This window comes from Aphelocoma coerulescens, chromosome 2 (assembly GCF_041296385.1).
Source record: "Aphelocoma coerulescens isolate FSJ_1873_10779 chromosome 2, UR_Acoe_1.0, whole genome shotgun sequence".
Taxonomy (NCBI): domain Eukaryota; kingdom Metazoa; phylum Chordata; class Aves; order Passeriformes; family Corvidae; genus Aphelocoma; species Aphelocoma coerulescens.
In genome coordinates, this window is record NC_091015.1 from 130456478 (window position 1) to 130475207 (window position 18730).

General features: G+C 36.6%; 1 protein-coding gene across 8 annotated transcripts in view; it reads left to right on the forward strand.

The window, feature by feature from the left end:
• The window catches only part of CHD7 (chromodomain helicase DNA binding protein 7), a 131912-nt gene that overhangs the window by 97813 nt on the left and 15369 nt on the right, over window positions 1–18730 (forward strand). For all 8 annotated transcript variants that reach the window (XM_069004815.1, XM_069004814.1, XM_069004821.1 and 5 more), the window contains exons 12-23: window positions 38–281; window positions 4895–5071; window positions 6413–6556; window positions 8781–9036; window positions 13580–13790; window positions 14275–14470; window positions 14696–14863; window positions 15519–15698; window positions 15986–16096; window positions 16187–16392; window positions 17329–17528; window positions 18130–18289. In XM_069004815.1, coding sequence (XP_068860916.1) covers window positions 38–281; window positions 4895–5071; window positions 6413–6556; window positions 8781–9036; window positions 13580–13790; window positions 14275–14470; window positions 14696–14863; window positions 15519–15698; window positions 15986–16096; window positions 16187–16392; window positions 17329–17528; window positions 18130–18289 — 2253 coding nt within the window. The remainder of the gene's footprint in view (window positions 1–37; window positions 282–4894; window positions 5072–6412; window positions 6557–8780; window positions 9037–13579; window positions 13791–14274; window positions 14471–14695; window positions 14864–15518; window positions 15699–15985; window positions 16097–16186; window positions 16393–17328; window positions 17529–18129; window positions 18290–18730) is intronic.

The window sequence follows — 18730 nt, forward strand, 5'->3', positions numbered from 1 at the left end:
AATAAATCATTCAGACTGTTTTTATTATTGCTTTCAGACGAAACTGCATTTTAGCAGATGAAATGGGGTTGGGAAAGACTATCCAGTCCATTACGTTTCTCTATGAGATATATTTGAAAGGAATCCATGGTCCTTTCTTGGTTATTGCACCATTGTCCACAATTCCCAACTGGGAAAGGGAGTTCCGCACCTGGACAGAGTTGAATGTGGTTGTGTATCATGGGAGTCAAGCGAGTCGGCGGACCATTCAGTTGTATGAAATGTATTTCAAAGATCCACAGGTAAAAGCTTTTCATGACTTTTCTTTTTCTCTTTTTTTTTGTATATGCTTTACAGTTGTTTATTAATTTAAGCATCAATTAGTTTTTCAGTACTGTTATATTAGATTTCAGTTAGAAATACAGATGCATGTATTAAGAATGCTTTTTAATAGTGGCCAGTATATCTCTGGAAATAAAGGGGCACCAAGAGATGGTGCAATTTTTGTTTTAGAGTTTCATTCTTTCATGCAAGGTTTTTGTTATTTTGCATTTCTGAGGAGAGCTGGCAGAAGAGATTCTTAATGGAGAAACTCCTTTAAGTGGAACTAAGCTTAAAAATCAATCTTTGCCTACCATTCCAGGAAAGACCTGCTTGCAGAAATTAAACTTGTCAATGCTTCTTTATCAAATTTTGTAAGTCAGATATATTTTGAATCTGTGTTACTGTGCTTAGGTTGAATAGTTGTAATGAAGAAGAACAGAAAAGACTAGGTGTAGAAACAGAAAATTATTTGGGAAATGGAAGCTAAGAAGAGCAACAGATCCCTACTCCTGGCTCTTCCCAGAGTAAACAGAACTGGGGGAAAATAAAATGTGCATACATTGAATGTTACTGCAAAACAATAAAATCTTCCTCATGTAAGAGAGAAAAAGAGTGGAAGTTCAACCTGTGGAGTACTATTTTCAACTGAACTTTAAAAAGTGATAGTGGTGAATTCATACATTTAGATTTTCTTTAAAGTGTTTCATTTTACACCACTGAACATTTTGATTAATAAACTAGAAGGATATAAAATCAATATGGCACACATTAAGTGGATTTAAAACTGGCTAGCTGATACTCCTTAATGTAATTGTTAATGAGAAATGATTTGCATTTCCAGCATAGTTCTTCAGGGATTGGTTCACATCCATGAGCTATATAGCTTAGCAATGATCTGAAAGAAAACATAAAATCATTACTGAGGAAGTTTTCAAATGACACAGAGATGTGGAGAGTGGTAAATGATTAAGACAGTTCATGGATACAAAGAAAGCTGTATTACTTAATAAATTGGATCCAATCTAGCAATACTCAGAATAGCTAAATTTAAGGCTGTCTGTGGACAAGGAATGAAGATGATTCTTACTGTAGGGAGAGCTCAGCTCTGGGAAGGCTGCAAGACAAAAGAAGATCCTTTTTGTGTCATGGCACATTACAAATTAAACATGAGTTCATACTATGACACAGTGGTTGAAAGGGCTAGTGTAGTGCAAGTGTGTAGGAGGAAACAAATCTTTAATATAAAGATGAGAGAAGTTACAGCATTCTTCTCTTTGTCAGTGATGTGATGGGTAGTCCAGTTCTGCTTAGTTCTCACTTTATATCTTCAAAGAGTGTTGAAAAACCATAGTCTTAGAGCAAAGCTATGAGAGTGATTGCAAGATAGAAAATATGTTTTTATAGGTAAAAAAATGATTAAAAACTCTTTTGAAGGTGATGACTGTGGCACAACTTGATGTGCCATTAGGGCAAACAGGAATAGAACGACATACTTAAATATAGTAGAGAAACACGTAGTAATTTATATTAGTTAGAAGTTACAGCTGTTTGGTCTAGAGAATAAGTGTTTTCTCAGCAATTTATCAAAGAAACTTTCAAATTAAAATCATATGTGTTTTGTTGAAGATCTATTTGAATAACAGTTGCTACGTTGAGATTTAGTGGCCCAGAGAAGTTCTGTATGTCCCAGTCCACAGCAGGAGGGTTGGAATTAGATCATCTTTAAGGTCCCAATCCAGGCCATTCTATTAATCTCTAATATTTTTTATGATAATTATCACATTTAGTTTCTTACCTAGATGTATAATACACAAATGAAGTGCGGTTGAAATCAGTTTTTCTGGTTTTAAAATAATTTCTTATCAGAGATTGGTATTTTATATAATTAAAAAATTTAAGTTTATACAAATACTGTCTGCTGAATTGCTTCCTGTGTTAAAATTCATATTTGTTTCTATTCGAGTGGTGCTTGTTCTCAGCATGTTCTTCCCCTTAGGATACAGCAGTTACTTAGTATGAAACCTGAAGGAATGTCATCTGAGAAATCCCACTTACTGTGCAGATTCTTAGTGTTGTTTTGGCAGTTTTGTTTCATTGATCTAAAGGCAACTAAAAGCATCTACTGCAAGATGCAGCAGAAAGTTTTGTTCCCCCATTGCCATATGCTTAACTCACTTCTTGCAATGAGTGTGGTAGTCATTTGACTCCATAGCAAGTAATGACAAAGCACTCATGGTCCAGAAAAAATGAATAATTTTCTGCTGGCTTTGCTCCCTGAACTGGCTTAAGAGGAGATCAGACAATTACTACATTTAGGGATAAAAGAGAAATGGAAAACTCATCCTTTTGGTGGCAGCTAGCTTAAATATGTCACAAAATCACCTTCTGTGTTCAATTCTTTGTATGACTGTCAGGTTTTTGTGGAACGCATGGTAGAAGCCGATTTACAGGGAAAGAATCTCTTCATGTTCTGAAAATAAGAGTCCCCATGTAGTGTTCACTCTGGCATTCTCCAAAGTACCATTACTGGGCATATGATGGGAGACAAAAAGGGAGAGGAAGAAGACATGATTTTAGCAGCATCATTTCTAGTTCCCTTGCCAAACACATCAACCCAGACATCAGGCATCTTTGGCTTTTTAGGGCTTAATATGAAAAGAAGCCTCTCAGCCTGAGCTGTTCCTCAAAAAGATAATTGAATATTGAGAAAGTCTGAGTGGCTTTTGAAGAGCAATAACAAGAGACAACATGCATAAGAAGCACCTACCCTATCTGCAGTAGTGTGATTTTTCAGAGTCAACACCAGTTACCAAAGTCAAGTTGTTGTAAAATGCTTGAGAGTAGTCAATAACAAAATAAGTTTCTGCAGTGGTGTGACTTCAACAGTAAGGACAGGGTGTTTTCAGAGACATTCTGTTTGTGAGGTTCACATAGAAAAGCTTGTTCTGGTATTCTTGAACAGTATAACTGAAAGGTCTTCCTAGGGGCCCTTCCCTGGTTGGAATATCAAATAAACTGTATTTTTCCATGTTGTCCCACTTCTGAGAAGGAGTTCTGCTTTAAAATTACAAAAGCTATACATGCCAAATACATGCCAAAGACAGAGTCTTGGAAAAGGGTTGACTTGGTTTGTGATGGAAATTTACTTGGCTCATGAAAAGGTTACAGAATTCCAGTTTGCTGGCTTTCAAAGTTGCCCACTTAATGTATCTTCATTTGCTGTTTGTTAAGTAACAGAGTTTTTTGCCCCTAACAAGATAAATATTTCTGGACTATGCCACTAGAAAGCATTGTTGAGCAGGTCATTACTCTTTCTGAAATGTTCTTGATGTGAGTAGGCAGATTTAATGCTGAGTTCAGGATATCAGGTTTTCAATCATTTCATTGAGTCAGTAGCCAGTTCTGATCCCCACGGTTTGGAGAGGATTATATGCAGGTCACTTATAAAAGGATTCAGTCTTGCACAGGTCTAAAGGAAGTAATGGTCACCTTACTGTAAAATACATGTTTCTTTTGAAATGTATTCAATATACAACCCATGCCAGAGTACTTTGAAAATGTGGAATGGCTTTGAACTTGTGTAATGACCATCCTTAGAGAGACAGTTTTTCTGCACAGACCCAGTGACATTGGAGGTACCAAATTACATTTTTCTTTGAACAGCATTGGGAAGAAGCATAGCATACTGTCAAAAAGATGCTCATTTCATGGTCCCGAATAAAGTTTGTTAAGTCTTTATATAAGTGCTGAAAATAAGACTGAACTAATGAACCTGTGAATATGGTGCCAGACATCAAGGTATTTGTCCTTTAGAACTTTGCTTAACACAGACTTACAAAAATATGAAATTTTATGCAGAGATACACATTCTCCATTTAAAAGTTCAGATACTTGCTTCTGTCAAAGCTGTTCACTAGAGTTGTTGTAGATTCCCCATCCCTGGAAGTGTTCAAGGCCAGATGGAACAGAGCTTTGAGCAACCTGGTCTAGTGGGAGGTGTCCCTGCTCATGGCAGGAATGTTGGAACTAGATGGTCTTCAAGGTCCATTCCAACCCAAGCCATTCTATGAATTGTAGGTGTTTTGAATCCCTAGTGTCTACCAGGAAAAAAACCCAAACTAATAACAGTGAGCACAATATTCAAATAGTCATAAAAAGGAAGCCTTAATGCACTTTTGCTGTATTTGGATTGTTTGGGAGGACCTTCATGTACCTTCAATTCAGAAGTAAAAAGAGAATTCTCTTGACAAAGTCTGAAAACCTTATTTCAATATTGCAGCAATACGTTAATGCCTCAAGGCATTAGTGTAATCCATATGAATTACAACTGAAATACTTGCATAACTTCTTTGTAATCAATGTGCAGTGATTCTGTGGGCCTATTTACCAGATTAAAAACAGCTATCATGAAGCCAGTAGCAAACTTATAGAATTGTATTCTCCCATTTAGTCAGCAATAATGACTTAATTTGCTTTAAATGTCTTGTTCATTGTACTGTTTTGTATGTTTAAACAATAAAATTTGAAGACCAAAAAAATTGCTTCCATTCTTTGCCAGGGAGTTTACTTCAACATTTGCTGTTCTTTTTAGGGTCGTGTGATAAAGGGGTCCTACAAGTTCCATGCCATTATCACAACATTTGAAATGATCTTGACTGACTGCCCGGAGCTGCGTAACATTCCATGGCGTTGCGTGGTCATTGATGAGGCCCACAGGCTGAAAAACAGGAACTGTAAGCTTTTGGAAGGACTCAAGATGATGGACCTGGTCAGTGTGAACATCTCTTATCTTTGAGTCTTCTGTATTTTTATTATTTCTGGTTTACGGCTTAATCAAAAAATAATTTTTTTTTTTCCCAAGTAAATCATCAAGTGTTAAGAAAAATGAGGGAAGGCAGATGAGAAAGTCTGTAAGATACCTTGAAGCATATGCATACCTTCAGTTTTGGACTGCTGATATTTAATAAGTTTTTTTTCATTGATTTAGATGTAGAATTATGTGGCTTCTCCTAAGAGAAGAAAGATAAATTTATTCTTTCCTTTCTCTCCCTTCATGTGGCTTAATCCATAGTCACTTCTTAGGATAGACATTTATTTAAAAGTATAATGTGGTCAGGGGGCCAAATTTGTCCGTGAGAGTTAAACTGCTCTGCATTAATATCAGCCCTAATGTTAATCTGTTGTGTGCCCATAAGGATGTTCTTTCACATTGACTATGGAAGGGCAAGTGAGTTGGTTTCTGATGGTCACATAAACATGTACTATGGTATGTGTACAAAATAGGTGTATGAAACTCATAGAGAAAAAAAAGATAATAAACAAGTATTTACCATTTAAAAGACCCAATTATTACTTATTTTTGGGCAGAATATTCTTTAAAAACATGAGAATAATGCAGTCATGCTAAGCTAATACCCATAATTTGGTTTGTAAAAATACTGTGTACCAGTTTTTGTTTTTCTTATGGTTGCTATTAGAGGAGAGCTGAGCTTATAGTCTTATAGACTATAGATAGAGACATGGGACTTCTCTCATAAGTTCTTGTTACACTGCTAAATTTGTTTGACTCTGAGCTAGTTGCTGAACCTGTCTGGGCTCCTTCTCTAAAACAATATGCAACTTTTGTCTCTGCCACTCCCATGCTCTGTAGCATGTAGTAGGAAAGCAGAACTCTCCTTCAGATTTCCTGTTAGATCCTGTGTTGATCTCCTGCCCTGAGGAGGTCAGTGCACTGAGGTCAATTGGAGGTGTGGTAAATGAGGGAATTTTTACTGCATATGGTGGGATAAGTTCAACTGTTATTTTACCATTTAAAGTTCATTGTACTTGTGAAAGGGATGGGACATGGTGGACCAGTGAAATTTATTCTTGTATCTTGGAGGACTTTTGAAGCTGCTTAAGTAGTGAAGTGTTTTTCTGGGCTATCACTGAAGGAACACCAGAGTACCAGTTAGAAATGTCTTGAGAAGAGTTTTATGTAAGTAGCTGGGGGAGGGGAAAGGAGGCAAAGGTGAGACAGACATAGTGACAAGGGGAAAAAAATTCTGTGTATTTTTCCATTGAAAATTATAGTGATGGATTCCTAGGGAATTATTTCTTAACCTTTCAGGAGCATAAAGTGCTGCTTACTGGAACCCCCTTGCAAAATACAGTAGAAGAGCTGTTTAGCTTGCTTCACTTCTTGGAACCAGGTCGCTTTCCATCAGAAACCACATTCATGCAAGAATTTGGGGATCTTAAAACTGAAGAGCAGGTAAACTTACCTTGCATACTTACTTTTCAATTTAGATATTGTGAATTTATCCATTTTATTGTATCTTACTGAACTTCATTAGTTGTTTTTTCAAATAATACCTGTTTACTTCCTGGAAGACCGCGGTGGGTTTATCTCTTCTTTTGTTTGTTTATTTTCATTCAGCTGATGGTTTTTTGCTTTTGGCCAAAAGTAATTTTGCCGTATCACTGTTCTGTTTTTCTATTTTTAGTCCGTTGTCCATTGGTCATGCAGAAACAGGAAAAAAATCCCTTTGTTAAAATGCAATGTTTAAAAATAGGTGTGAGGTGTCTTGTAATGGTTTCTGGATGCAAATACTTCTAAGAGAATTAACTTGTCAGTTGACATTCTTCCTTAAGCATCCAAGTGAAGGGACTGTCCCTGGAACTTCTGTGGAATTGACATCTGAGAGTTTTCTCAATTATTTAAGTGCAAACAGGAACATGCTTGAAACCCACTTTAGTAAGAGGTAACCAAATGGAGGGAGGTCTTTTTTTTAGTCAGAAACAGATTTATCAGTCTGTCCAATAGCAGAAATGCATAAATCAATACAAAATGAAAGACCCTGGGTGCAACATATTTTATATCTAAAATGTAAAATGTTTCTTTGTATGTATCAAAAGGTTTTAAAAGGCCAAACCACCTTAATATTAGGAGTTAACTGAAGCATGGCATCTTAATTTGGCCCTTTGCATCCTGTGATAATAACTGCATGCTTTTTTATATGTAACTTTGTTGTCTTTGTCTGAAAATTCAATTTTTGATATCTCTTAACTTTTGACTGCTTGAATTTGTTGACTTTCTTTGAGAACGACTCTTTCATACATAATAGATTTAATTATGAAATAGCTCTTCCTCTAGCCCCTGGCCTCCTGGCAAAATCATGGGATATGTGTCCATAGGTTGTGCAGGCTATTGCATGTCAGTCAGAATGGACACTGACCTGACTGAAAGTGAGCCAGCTCTGATGCAGAAGCCATGTAGTCCTGTTAGTGCAGTGTTTTTATTAGCTGGAGCTAATAAATCCTAACTGTCAATGTAGCTTTTGTCTGGCCAGTTCAAAATGACTGTAGCTTTTGAAGCCACACATGGAACTGTTACTAAAATAATGCCATTGGACATGATCAGAATTAGAGCCTTGATTGCTTGGTCCAACAAGTTCAGAAGAACTTCCTTATCTGTTGACACTCAGATGTTTTGGAATTGGGTTTGTCTTTCAAGAGGCGAGACAGGTTATGTGTTAATGACTTGGGGTTTCTCCTCCATTCCTTGCAATCCTATTCCATATATTTTCTCAACTGTTCATCCCTCCGTGCTAATTACTGTTTGTGTTCTGAAGTTGCTTTATTACTAAGGGAATGGAATGATGTAAATTCAGGAGAAAGTGTCTTTTGTTCTTGTTTCTGCTGTGTGGCTCTGCATCAGGAGATGATGACCAATTTCAGGGTGAATTATTAGCTCTTCAGCACTGAGATGGTTTGTACTTTGGGAACAACCAAAATGCCAGGTGGTTTGGTTTTTTTTATAAGGAGTATGTTTGAGCTTTTCACGTAAGGGACTTCACAAAAACTTTAAAAAACTTAGTGGTTTTTTAAAAAAACCTGACATTTTCTTCTTTGCCCCTCCCACCCTTTAGGATATCTTAAAGAATATGCTACAAAACCTAGAGACACTAAAAATTATCAGTGTCATAAAAATTAACAGAAATACAATGTTTTCAGTTTTAGACCAGTCCTAAATAGTTTTCTACTTCAGGGGACATCAAAACTAGGAAAATAAAAAAATAATTAGAAGCAGATACCTAAAGTGGGAAAGTAGCAATAAATACTGCTTAGTAATTAGAAGTGAACTGCAAAAGTTATCTTAAAGTATCAGAGTTGCTTATTTAATAAAGGGTTAGCTCTGCATGATTTGTGTTGTACAGTCCTTGTCTAGAAGAATAGATCTCAGTGAGGTCTATTTAATAACAGACATCACTAAACAGAAGGTCTACACACCAAAAATAGACTTTAGAAGTGTGCATGTCACTGAGTTAACAAGGAGAACCTGCTGCTGAGTCACTGAGGAAAGATTTTTTAATGAATGCCCTCTACTTGGCATCTGAGGTAGAAAACAAAGATTTTAGAATTAAGGGAATTGAAAAATGAGTATTTGGTTCTTAGCAGTTTTAATTCAGCTATTTCATTAAACATCTGTTTTCCAGGTGCAAAAACTGCAAGCTATTTTGAAGCCGATGATGCTGAGACGTCTCAAGGAGGATGTAGAAAAGAACCTGGCCCCAAAAGAGGAAACCATCATTGAAGTTGAGCTGACAAATATTCAGAAGAAATACTACCGTGCTATTCTTGAAAAGAATTTCACATTTCTTTCCAAGGGTGGAGGTCAGGCAAATGTACCTAATCTTTTAAACACTATGATGGAACTAAGAAAATGCTGCAATCATCCATACCTTATTAATGGTAGGCTGCCTACTTTTCTCCTCATTTGAGAAGTGGTTGTAAAAATGTTCACTATGTATAAATTCCATTTTAGTGTGTCTTTATGTTTATTCATTTAAGTAGAAAAGTGAGATAACTTTTTAGGTTGTCATAGGTGTGGATATCTGCTAGCTAGGACAGCACTGCTTTTGCAGGCATCTGTGCTGCTTTGTCCCAAGGCTTCCTGACAAATTTAGTCCTGATTGAGTTAATGTTGGTATTATAAAGTTTTCCTTTCTATTATTTGTGACAAACAAGACTTCAGTTGTCGTGCAGGTTGTTGGATGCTGGAATGAATATGGCAATTTCTTCTTCGGTTATAGTTAGCTGCTATTTACTTTCTTGCTGTAGAACATCATAAGGTAGTAACTTAAAATTTCTGAATAAAAAGTTGCAGGGTAAGAAATCATGATCAAGCCAGCTTTTATAGCACATGTTGTCAGTTAATTTTCTTAATTTTACTAGTAAGATAAAAATTAGAATGAATGTCATATTAGACTTTAATGACTGTTTTTCAGTGTGATGGTGTTGGTTTTACCTCAGGATTATCTTTGGCAAGTAGTATAGAATCATAAAATATCTTAAGTTGAAAGCGACCCATAGGGATTACTGAGTCCAACTCCCTGCTCCTCACAGAACTACCTAAAACTAAATCATATGACTTAAGGACCAGATGGTCCTTAAACTCTTGACTCATGGTGCCATAACCACTTCCCTGGGGAGGCTGTTCCAGTGACCAACTCTATGATGAACCAGCCAGCTATAGCTGTCTGAAGTATGCTAAACTTGTATGTGTTGGTCAGTTCTTCCCTTTGAGGATGTAACACAAGCCTCCATAAAGGGTTGCGTTCTACTACTTTCTTGTTTCCCAGCTCCTGTTTCTTACTAAATATGATTTATGGTTGGTTTATGCTGGTTATAGGCTTCATGATGAAAGACTGTTTTGTTTGAGAGCCATATGTTATACAATAAAAAACCATTTCAGGTTTTTTATTGTATAACTTCCATATTGCAGTAGTTAAGTTCTTCTCCTTGACATTTTTTGTTTAAATGGAGGGAAAAATGCTTAAACTGATTTGCAAAATTACATCTAATTATATTTCATGCACAAGTAATTATTCCAAAGACATGATATAGGCTTAATCCAAAATACTTCAACTCATCCATGCTGGTGGCTGTTCAGTTTCTAAACTCATATGACATATAGTGAAGTGGTTTCGTGGTTCTGGTGCAGGGTTTGTTGGGTTTTTTTACTTGATTCTTGGGCTTAAGTTAATCCACTATATAAATGAGTTTATCAGAATAGTTTAGGATGTTCAGGTTATGAGCGTCTGAATTGATGTTTCTTGGCTTTCAGCTGTTTTTAACCTTGCTATTAATTTTCCTTATTTCATGTTTGTTAAAAGAAAAAAACCTGAATATTTTGCTGCTACTTTGTTTTGTCAAATAGAGTTTGAGTAGTGCTTGTAGTGTTGCCTACAGCAGGGATTTTTTTTTCCTCAGAAGTCTTGTATCATTTAATATAATTTAGAACTTCTAAATTTCAGATGTTTATTTAGAAAACTTCAAATATTTTTTGATGACTGTATCTTAATCTTAATAAAGGGAGGTGGGTTTGTCTCTTGAATGCATTTGCCTTTATAACATTTTTGTGACTTTTTGAACTTTTGGACTTGCTTGGTATCATTCAGCAATGTGGCAGGTGGGTTGAACCTTCAGATTTGAGGGGAAAAAGAAATCCTGATGTGGAGAGGGAACTAAACAAATACATCCTTTATAGTTCTAGGACAGAAAATACTCCTACATCCTGTAGTCGTCTGAGCCCAAGGTTCTGTTTTGTTGATTGATATTTAACAGCTTTTTAGCTAGTGTAGTGGCACAAGTTTATCTTATTTCTGCTAAGAGTTTTTGCAGTGCTAGTACTTATCCTTGCATAGTATTCTCGTGATAAATGATTTGTTGCAGTAGCAAGTTCTGTTCTCTAGGCTTAACTGCTTTTATAAAGTGTTTTTGAATCCTTCTCATTTTCTTCCAAGTGTGTGGGGTTTGTGACCCAGCAGTAGTGCACATGTATTTGAACATTTGAACATGTTTTGTTTTGTGTAAGAATTGCAAGCAAGTCTTCTATATAACCTTCAGTTAAGGCTATATGATGAAAATAGTATGGTAGGAGTTGAATGCAAAGTGGGGTTTTCTTTCTTGATTGATAGATGTGTTGTGTGGTCTGCTGAGATTGGGAGGAGACTTCTAGAGGTAGTTGCTGTATGTTGGGTGTTCTCCAGCCAGCTTGGGTAAAGCACTGTCTGTCATGTTTCTTAGGGCTGGACTCCTTGTTTTCTCCATAGCAACCCTTCTCAAGTATTTATACATCATTCCTCTCTCTGTCTCCAAGAACCTGCAGTGGGGAATGCCTCTATACTTACACATCCTAATGCTGAACACCAGAAAGGCTCCTCACTCTTTTTGTTATGCCCCCTTGAGCCCTGGAAGCCTCTCTTAACGAAGAGTAGAAGTGGGGGTTTCCCTGGTTGATCAAACACACATTCAAATACCTTCCTTTCATCCCCTGCTAAAAATCAGCTAGAATAGCAAGTGGTTTTACAGACCTGCAAAAGTTACTGCATCAAGAAACTTCTGGGTAACAGGCTGCTCAATGTACGTGTTGTAATTGCAATTGAAATAGGAATTAAAAAAACAGGAGGGTCTTTTACAGGATTTAGCTAGGACAGAGTTATTGAAAGAAGAGATTTTTGGAGTTATCTGTAGTGGATTTGGGTCCTGCTAAGACCAAGCTCTGATACTACAAATTCACCATTCATTAGACCAGATTGTGGGTTTGTTGTGGTATGGTTTGCTTTTGCAGATGCTGTTCTTGCATATTGGTTTGCTTCATAGCAGTGAAACTTAAATTTGGATATCACAGTTGAGTAAGAAATAATGGATGTAACCTGGAAAGATTACTGAAATTACTGTATACAAACTGCTTGACAGCCTGCTGTATCCTGAAATTGCCAAAGTTCAGTACAGAATCGCAGATTTAGTGCCCAAAATTCTAACTTTTTTGCAAAGATGAGAGATGATACGATTGAAAGGAACTTTGAGTATCCAGGCTTACACTAATTTCATCCAGGCTTACTTTTCATATCTGCAAACTATTAGGATGAGTAGTGCTTGGAGCAGGGAATCCAGATCAGGAGAATCCAGGGACATAAAACTACCTTGAAATGTGGTCACATCTTGAGTCCATCAGGTTCTGTAAAAGCGAGTAGTGGGAGTGCATGGAGCAGCACGAAGCTGTCAGGCAGCCTGCTCTGGGTGAAATCTGGTTCAGGCACCGCATTAGAGCAGGCGCTGAACCAGCGATCACACAGGGAGGGTGCGTTTCCGTGTTTGTTTACAGGCATCTACTTAGAGCTGGGATTTGAGAGAGAGATGCTCAGCAGAAGCCTGGCAGTAAGCTGTTCTTCCCCCTCCCCCAACCCTTCCATCTTTCCTTGTGCTATTCAAAAGCAGTATGGAAGCTGAATATTAGACAAACCAGAAATATTTTAGAAACTACGTTTTGTTAAAAAAAAAAAAACAAAGCAGAGGCAAAAAAAGATGGCTCCAAAAAAGGGTTTATTTGGAGGTGAAATAAGCTTAAAACAAAGATTCCTAACCCTTTATGTGCCAAGAATAGCAATCTGATAGTCCTTGGAATTGTCCACTGTTTGTAGAAGTGAAATAAAAAATGGAGTAAAAGCATAGGAGAGGTTGAAGAGAAGACTTGAACTTGGTCTGTAGTCTCCTGACAGTGAGCAGAACAAGGAAATAGTTGCTGCTGTGCATATCATTCATAGGCAAAGTGAGTGACCAGAAAGAACTTTTGACTAATGCTGGAAAAATTAAATACACTGGATAGCTTCATCAAACTGAACAAAAAAAAATACATTCAGTGAAGAAAAACTAAATAGAAGGTGAAATAATTTCATAGCTGCTTGCTATGAAATTATTTGGTTTCTAATTACTTGGATTTTGGTTTTATAATTAATAATGAAAGGAGCAGGTTTCAGGTCATGTGGATGTTTAAGGCTGATTTCAGAGGCACAGACATTAAATCTTATTTGTATCCCTTGTATTTTCTTGTAGAAACAAGACAGTTTTTTCTTTCATGTTGCATTTTTAAAAGGACAAAAACTCAATTTTATCAGTTGAAATATGTTTATTTTTTTCATCTTTTTTCTTTTTTTTTTCATTGAATTGTGTGCATCAATAAATAATTCTATGAATTTAGGAAAGAGTTTAGCGTTGTTCAAAAGAGGGAAAAATGAATTTTCAGTGTTATTTTTTATTTATGCTGTATTTGTGTATATGTTTGCTTTAAATTTAAGCTTAATATTTTTTAGAAATGTTTATTTTTTTATAAATGTTTATTTACATAGTGCTTAAAACATTCCTGCAGTTTCTATAGGGTGTTGAAGGCGAGCTCATTGTTTATTAATAAAACCCTTCGCAGTGTTCATGTATTGCTGTCCAATCTTTGCAGGTGCTGAAGAGAAAATTTTGGAAGAGTTTAAAGAAACACACAATGCCGACTCTCCAGATTTTCAGCTCCAGGCAATGATCCAGGCTGCTGGCAAGCTAGTACTGATTGACAAGCTGCTGCCAAAACTGAAGGCTGGTGGCCACAGGGTGCTTATCTTTTCCCAGATGGTGCGCTGCTTGGACATACTGGAAGACTACCTCATTCAAAGACGGTGAGAGCAACAATATAATACAATTGTAAATAAATTGTGCCTTCCTCAGTGACCACCACATTTAACCTGTGAGGAATCCATGTAGAAAGGGAAGAAATTAAAACAGAATTTTGTATAGTGATCTGACTAAGGGAAAGAGCAAACCTGGAGGTTGCAAGTACTGAGATTTTTCTTTGGAGTGAATAGAAAATTACCTCATATGGAGAGCTGTTGGGCTCTCAGTTTAACTCTCAGTTAAATGTTTTGGTGGCTCTAGAATTTTAGTTTAGGCCTAAATTTTTATTGAATTCCTTGGAGTAAAAGTCTGTTCTTTACTAAAGAAAGAGACAAAGTAGTATGTCTTTACTGATTAAGTTAGTCTCTTAGTTATAGCTCTTCTGACCCCATAGTAGCATATTTGTCTTTGTTGTTTTTAATTGCATATTCTTCTAAAGAAGCAATGCCACGGCAGTAAAGCAATCTCTATAATGCATCTATTTTTCAGGTACCCATACGAACGAATTGATGGTCGAGTGAGAGGCAACTTGCGTCAGGCAGCTATTGACAGGTTTTCAAGACCCGATTCTGATAGGTTTGTTTTCCTGCTGTGTACAAGGGCAGGAGGTTTGGGCATTAATCTTACTGCTGCTGATACCTGCATCATTTTTGATTCAGACTGGAACCCCCAAAATGACCTCCAGGTAATATTACAAGAGACGATTTTATTGAAAATTTCTATTTGCCTTTTTACTGTGAAATTTTCTTCGCCTACAAGACAAATTATCTGTTGTCCCTCTCTTGAAAGCATAAACAATATTATTTGTATTAAAAAAAAAAAAACTTCTAAAGTTCCCTGTATTGATTATTTAAATTTTTTTTTCTTATATTTGTAACCTGTAACTGAATATCTGTCTTTGTTTTTTCAGGCTCAAGCACGATGTCACAGAATAGGGCAGAGCAAATCAGTGAAAATTTACAGATTGATAACAAGGAATTCTTATGAAAGGGAAATGTTCGACAAAGCTAGCTTGAAGCTGGGCCTTGATAAAGCTGTGCTGCAATCTATGAGTGGAAGAGAAAATGCCACAAATGGGGTAAGGATTAATTTTTTAAGGTGCATTATCAACAAATGCTATGAGCGTGTTATGCTTTGCTTTGCGTTTTAGCAGGAGAACAGTTGTTTTTAGATGGAGTGTGGCTGATATTTTAAATTCGGGTTAATTAAGGGCATTGGCTACATGAACTGGCTCAGCCTATCTAATGGCTCACTTATTGCCAAAAGGGGGCAGGTGGAGTCATGTTCCCTCAATCCTGATCCATTCTCATCATTCCACCCTTTACATTATGTTGATCTTGGCACTTTATGGAGTTCTTCTAGTTAGCTTTTGCTGGTGTAGCCTTTTCGCTTTGGGACTTCTTTTTGCTTTAGCTTTTTTGTCAGGTTACTAAGTTAAATCTGCTCCCAGGAGGAGTTTAGCAGTCATCAGAGCTAAAGGGATTCAGTGACAATGAATTATTAAGTCGTTTAAACCACTCACATAACTTCACCCTGAGAATTTTGTTGTTTGTATTCTTCTTTAAAAGGTGATTTCAGCATGAATGTTTAATTGACCACTTCCACATTATTGTAGAGCTTCAGTTCTTAAAATGCCGAGTAAGAGGACAGTCCATCTGATTGTGCTGTCAGGTGAACACCACTGGCTGGTGTCAAAAAAACCCCAAAACCATAACCCCTCTTATGTGTTACAGGTGCAGCAGCTTTCTAAAAAAGAAATAGAAGATCTTCTTCGAAAGGGGGCATATGGTGCTCTGATGGATGAGGAAGATGAAGGGTCTAAATTTTGTGAAGAGGATATTGATCAGATTCTCTTAAGGCGAACACACACAATTACCATTGAATCTGAAGGAAAAGGCTCAACATTTGCAAAGGTGTGCATTGACATTCAGAGGAAAATGAACAAAATGTGACCAGAATAGGTGGAAGTATATTAAACTGTCTTCTCTGTCAATTTGTTTTTCAGTGTACTTATATTAGGTAGTTTTCTTGCAAATGTTGGGAATCTGTATTTCCAGTACTGATAGCTTCCAGGCTTACCTTTTTTCTCTCTTGACACTACCTCTTCGTAAGTCCTAAGTATTGTATTTGCTACTGAAAAATCGGTATTCTTCATAGCATGCAGTTAAGAAACCAATCCATGTGTTTTTACTTCTACTAGGCTAGTTTTGTTGCATCTGGGAACAGGACAGACATTTCTTTGGATGACCCTAATTTCTGGCAGAAGTGGGCAAAGAAAGCTGAGCTGGATATCGATGCTCTAAATGGAAGGGTAAGAGCTTTATGACTGTTTGTAGTACAATTAAATTGAAGATTCCCCCTCCCCTCCCCCCAAATTTATACCTTTTCCCTTTCATTTTAGAACAACCTAGTTATTGATACACCAAGAGTAAGGAAGCAAACCAGACTCTACAGTGCAGTCAAAGAGGATGAACTGATGGAGTTTTCAGACCTGGAAAGCGATTCTGAAGAAAAGCCTAGCACTAAGCCCCGTAGGCCTCAGGACAAATCTCAAGGTTATGCAAGAAGTGAATGTTTCAGAGTGGAGAAGAACTTGTTGGTTTATGGGTAAGATATGCAAATAAAATATACTAATTGTGGCTAAAGATCTGAAAATAAATTATATATAGTAAATAACTCATCCTTCTCTTGGACATATTCACATAATATCACACTGTATAATGCTTATAGATGCCAGTTAGATTTTTTTTGGTTGCTATATATATAAATTGCTTATATATGTGTTATTTAGTTTAAAGTATCTGAGTGTCTCACAGATGGCTATGAGCTCACTGGTAAGATAAGTGGTTTTGTGATGATAGAATATTTGTTTCTGGTTTCTCAGTGTAAAGAATTCTTGAGTTAATGAGTTTTAACCTATCTTTTCTAAGTGTTGAAGAGAGTAATAGCGTATTTGTAAAGAACAAAATGGTTTTGAAATCAACAGTCAATCTAGACTTTTTCAACATAGATTCTGGTATTTTGGCACCATTTAAATTCAGATATTTGGTACTTGACATTTTTCCCATTGAGTGTGCCAATTTGAATTTCATCTCTTTGCAAGCAGGTAGCTGTATTTGACTTCTAACACGGTGGCCTTCAGAACGACTTTCTTTATTTTAGAAATTAGTGTGCAACAGTTGCTAGTAATAGGTTTCTGGATCAAAATAGGAATGGTTCCCCAAATCCCATGATTGTAGGAATTGGTTGAGTTTCCTGTTTGTAGCTTACTGGGACCTTTAGAGTTAAACATATGTACTTTATTAATTTGAGTGTAGTTCAATTGCAGCTTTACGAGCAGTGAACTTATTGCCTGTTCTGTAAAACAAACATTCTTAACTCTTTGGTGCTGGAGGTTGGATTCCCTGATGTAACCTACAAATGCAAAATGCATTAGTGCTAACACAGGAGGTCCCAACTTGCTTGATACCAGGAGTTCAATTGAAAGTCACAAATTAAAATACCAGTACCCTGGCTTTTGTATTGAACATATTTTTCTTATAGCTGGGGTCGATGGACTGACATCCTCTCACATGGGCGCTATAAACGTCAGCTAACAGAGCAAGATGTGGAAACCATCTGCCGGACTATCCTGGTGTATTGTCTTAATCATTACAAAGGGGATGAAAATATCAAAAGTTTCATCTGGGATCTGATCACTCCAACTGCAGATGGGCAAACTCGAGCTTTGGTTAATCATTCCGGTATGTCTACCACAATCAAATAATGATGCTAGTAAATAGGGAAGAATTGCTTCAGTCGTGCTATGTATTTGGTTTAAACTATAACCATTCTGACATGTCGTAGGATCTTGTCAGATTTTATGAGTAAGGTGGGCTTTGACTTGGTCTGTACTTAAAGGGGAAGTCTCCCTCAGACACTTTGTAGAATGCAATGCTCTTTCCCTTAAATCAGTTTTAAACAAATATTCCAGCATAATTTTTCGTTGGCACCTATTGCTGGAGTTAATCTCTTCTAAATTGCCATAAATCAGAAAGCTTGTTTCCTTACGGCCATTTAGATTCATGAGAATTTTTACAAGAAATATTTATATAACACCATTTTCTGGCTAGCACTCTGAATTTTGAAATCTTCACACCTAAATTTGCATGAAAGTTTTGGTTGATTTTGTTACTTGCAATTTTCTGTACTGAACTATGTTGCTGTTCAGTTTTTGGTGGTTGTGTTGCCCACAAAGTAATGAATATAGCAGTGATACTTAGCTTTAAATGCGTGTTTGTAATGTTGTTTGGGGTGAGAGTTTTTCTGTTCAGATTGTGTGAGAACTATTGGGGTTTTGTCTAGGTCTGTCTGCACCAGTGCCCAGAGGGAGGAAAGGGAAGAAAGTAAAAGCCCAGAGTTCACAGCCAATGCTGCAAGATGCTGATTGGCTCACAACCTGTAATCCAGATGTATTATTTCAAGAAGACAGCTATAGGAAACATCTCAAACATCACTGTAATAAGTAAGTACTAATAAATGTTTCATTTAGAGGTTTGGGATTCTTTTTAACTACATGCTTTTGAAAAGTCCACAACTTCATTTGGAGATATTTAATAGAACACAGGGCCATTTAATGGGATGTAAAGGCCATTATTACTTTTTAATTTGGGGATAATCATCTTAACAGATATCTGGATACTTCTGTAAGCTCTTTATGACACATCAGCACAGTTCTGAAGAAAATTATTCTCTACTTATTAAATAAGAATGGAATCAGATTAGGTTATTTTTTTTTATTATGGAAAGTGAAGACTATATTCCTACACTAAGTCTATTTCACTTGACAATTGGCTATCTTTAAATAAAAGCCTGTTTCATACCTTCTTGTGGGGTCCCTCAGGCCGATGTTTAAAGTTCTGTTCCATAGATGTTAAACTCATATATCCAGTTTTCAGTTTCATGA